This window comes from Malus sylvestris, chromosome 17, assembly GCF_916048215.2.
Source record: "Malus sylvestris chromosome 17, drMalSylv7.2, whole genome shotgun sequence".
Taxonomy (NCBI): domain Eukaryota; kingdom Viridiplantae; phylum Streptophyta; class Magnoliopsida; order Rosales; family Rosaceae; genus Malus; species Malus sylvestris.
The window spans coordinates 11316925-11319732 of NC_062276.1; the positions used below are offsets into that span (position 1 = coordinate 11316925).

Below are 2808 nucleotides of genomic sequence, written 5' to 3' on the forward strand. Positions count from 1 at the left end.
AATAAAAAATTTCTCCTCCACCACCACCATCACCGCCATTCTCTTTCTGACGTGGACACCACCGTGATGACGCAATCATTATCAAGCTGGCGTCTGCCAATATGTTGCTTCCAGGAAACCATATATGCTTTTGTACAATACCTTCCAGAAACCCTGAAAAAGCTAAAGCTATTTTTCATTTGCCAATATTTTGATTTTTCCTGCCCACAGCCACCACCCCCACGTGCCATATCACGTGACATCACCTATCTCTCCCAAAATCAACGGTCAAGATCATCCCATAAAATCCTCCTAGACCCCCCATTCCAACCTTCATAAATATAGCGTACCTTCCATCATATTTCTTCCCTCTAACCCCAGACTCAAATTTGTGCTCTCTCTCTCTCTCTCTCTTTCTCTCTCTCTCGACAATGAGTAGTACTGGAACCATGTCCAGCAACCCTAATGATCACTGGCTCCAATTCTACAACCAAAACCTGAATTCTTCTACCCCTTCTTCACTGTTTTGCCATGACCAAGTCTCTGATGCCACCGTCGTCACCACCACCACTACAACTTCATCTTTACCAGGTCATGCCGGTTCAGGCCACCCGAGCTCCAGCACCAACAACAGTTTGAGTCCGGATCAAGGCCGCGTTTCGAAGCCGGCCCGCAAAAGGTCTAGAGCCTCAAGAAGAACTCCCACCACGCTGCTCAACACTGACACCACCAATTTTCGTGCCATGGTGCAGCAATTCACTGGGGGTCCTAGTACGGTGTCGTTTCCCACTGGTGCTTCGAATTTTAGCTTTGGTCTCGGCCCCACTAGGCCACAGAGCTTCGTGGTGCCTCCCGGGGCGGCCGGGTGCCATCCTCTACAGCCTCAGCAGCAACAACTCTTACAACAACAACAACAACAACAGCAACAATACCAACAACGCCATAACCAGCAATACTTGTTTTCGCTGAGGAACAATGACAACGTTAACGGTGATCATGGGTTTCTTGAGAGAATGTCATCAAGAGTGGGACCCACAAGCATGGTGATGGGACTGTCGTCCGATCATGATCAACATGAGTTTCTGAGGGAGGGTATTGCATCCCAATTGCCTTCTTCGGCTAGGCCGCCCAGCTCTAATAGTTCTGCCAATGAGAACAGGAGTTACATGTTTTGAGAAAATTGTGAGGGACATAAAGCAGAAAAGTTAGGTAGACTGACTTATCTTAGGACAAAATTCTTGACCAATGTATATGCACATGAAAAAGAATATTATATATTTTCTCTTTTTCAACGGACTTGAAACTAAATCTCTTCCTTTCTTATGCAATGTGGTTAATTGTTCAATTCTTAATATCCTTTTTCATTTTGTAATTTGACCGAGGATGCTATGTATACTATGTATATGCACATGAAAAAGAATACTACATGATGTTAACACTACTTATATATGTATACTATGTATATATCAGTCATCATGCTCTGAAAGTAAAAATGGTTATATTATTTTACTTAAATTGTTGGTATATTCCTGTTTTTCATTAAGTATGATTTTTCTCTTCTTTCTTTTTGGGTTGTGGCTTGCAGTTGTTTAATCTTGTTATTACAAAGTCGTGGGATTGTATGGGAGTGAACAAAATTCTTTTTTTTCCTCTCCTTAAAAAAAAAAATCTTGTATTCTTCATAAAAATGGTCCTGTAAATAGCATATCAGGAGTTAAATATAATTAAGAGAGAGGATTCGTTTAGCTACTCAATTTAGAGGTATTGACCGATCTCTCCCCGAACTTGTAAGAAGCTGCTAATTTCTCTTATGATATTTAATTTTAGCCAATTATTACACCCCTCAACTTTTATAATTGGCCAATTTCTCTCTTGAACTTTAATTTAGCCATTTACTTCCTAAACTTTTATAATTGGTAAATTTCGCCCTTGAACTTTAATTTTATAATTGCAAAAAGATAATTTTATCCCTAATCTAGATACCATATTGTTTTTCCTTCTTCTTCTGTTTTGCTAGTCCATTCCGTACAATTTTTGTTTAAATTTTAGAGTTTAGGGAGAAACTAAAGTTCAAGGGAAGTTGGCCAATCATAAAAGTTCAGAGAATCATTGGCTAAAATTAAAGTTCATGGGGGAATCAATCAATTATAAAAATTTAAAAGGGTAATTGGCTAAAATTAAAATTCATGCAAAAAAGTGGCAGTTCTTTACAAGTTCGAAAGAAAATTAACAAAATACCTCTAAAATTTAACATGTTTGTTTGGCTATTAATTTAATTTGTAATTTTTATATAGTACGTTGCCAAATAAATTCAATTAAGGTAGATCATCAGGTTTTGCAACTTAACCTAACACTGAATGCTCGCCTAACACGCTTGCTAGCTCACCAGTAATTAACTCATCTAAACCGCTAGCATTTTTAATTTGTTTACACATTGGCTTAAAAACAAAGGCGGCGATGGGGCAGCTGCCCCAAAAATCCCATGCCTTCCATGCATATTTAATATATCCACATATATAGCCCCAAAGTATGACCAAAATAAATATTCTTAACTTTCTTGTTTTCACGTTTCCAAAAATAAAAGGTCCATATTAATTAGTACTAGGAAAAAGAATTTGCGTATGTTGATCGAGAAACAAAGAATGTGTTTATGAAAGTTAAAATATAACTAAATGGGTGCTCGAGAAATAAAAATTAATATGGTGAATACGAAATGAAGAATGTATTTAAGAAACACGTGGTCGATTGATTATCTCAGTAGCTAGGCTTTAATATTAATTTCGTTGCATTTAGGATCAAACTCTCCTCACCACTTTAACGTACGTAGTT

General features: G+C 37.8%; 1 protein-coding gene across 1 annotated transcript; it reads left to right on the forward strand.

Annotated features, from left to right (window-relative positions):
- Window positions 1-328: 328 nt before the first annotated feature.
- LOC126611092 (VQ motif-containing protein 22-like) lies at window positions 329-1287 on the forward strand. The gene has a single exon (XM_050279270.1). It carries the CDS (start codon window positions 411-413, stop codon window positions 1152-1154), a length of 744 nt encoding a protein of 247 aa, XP_050135227.1. The 5' UTR covers window positions 329-410; the 3' UTR covers window positions 1155-1287.
- Window positions 1288-2808: the final 1521 nt, after the last annotated feature.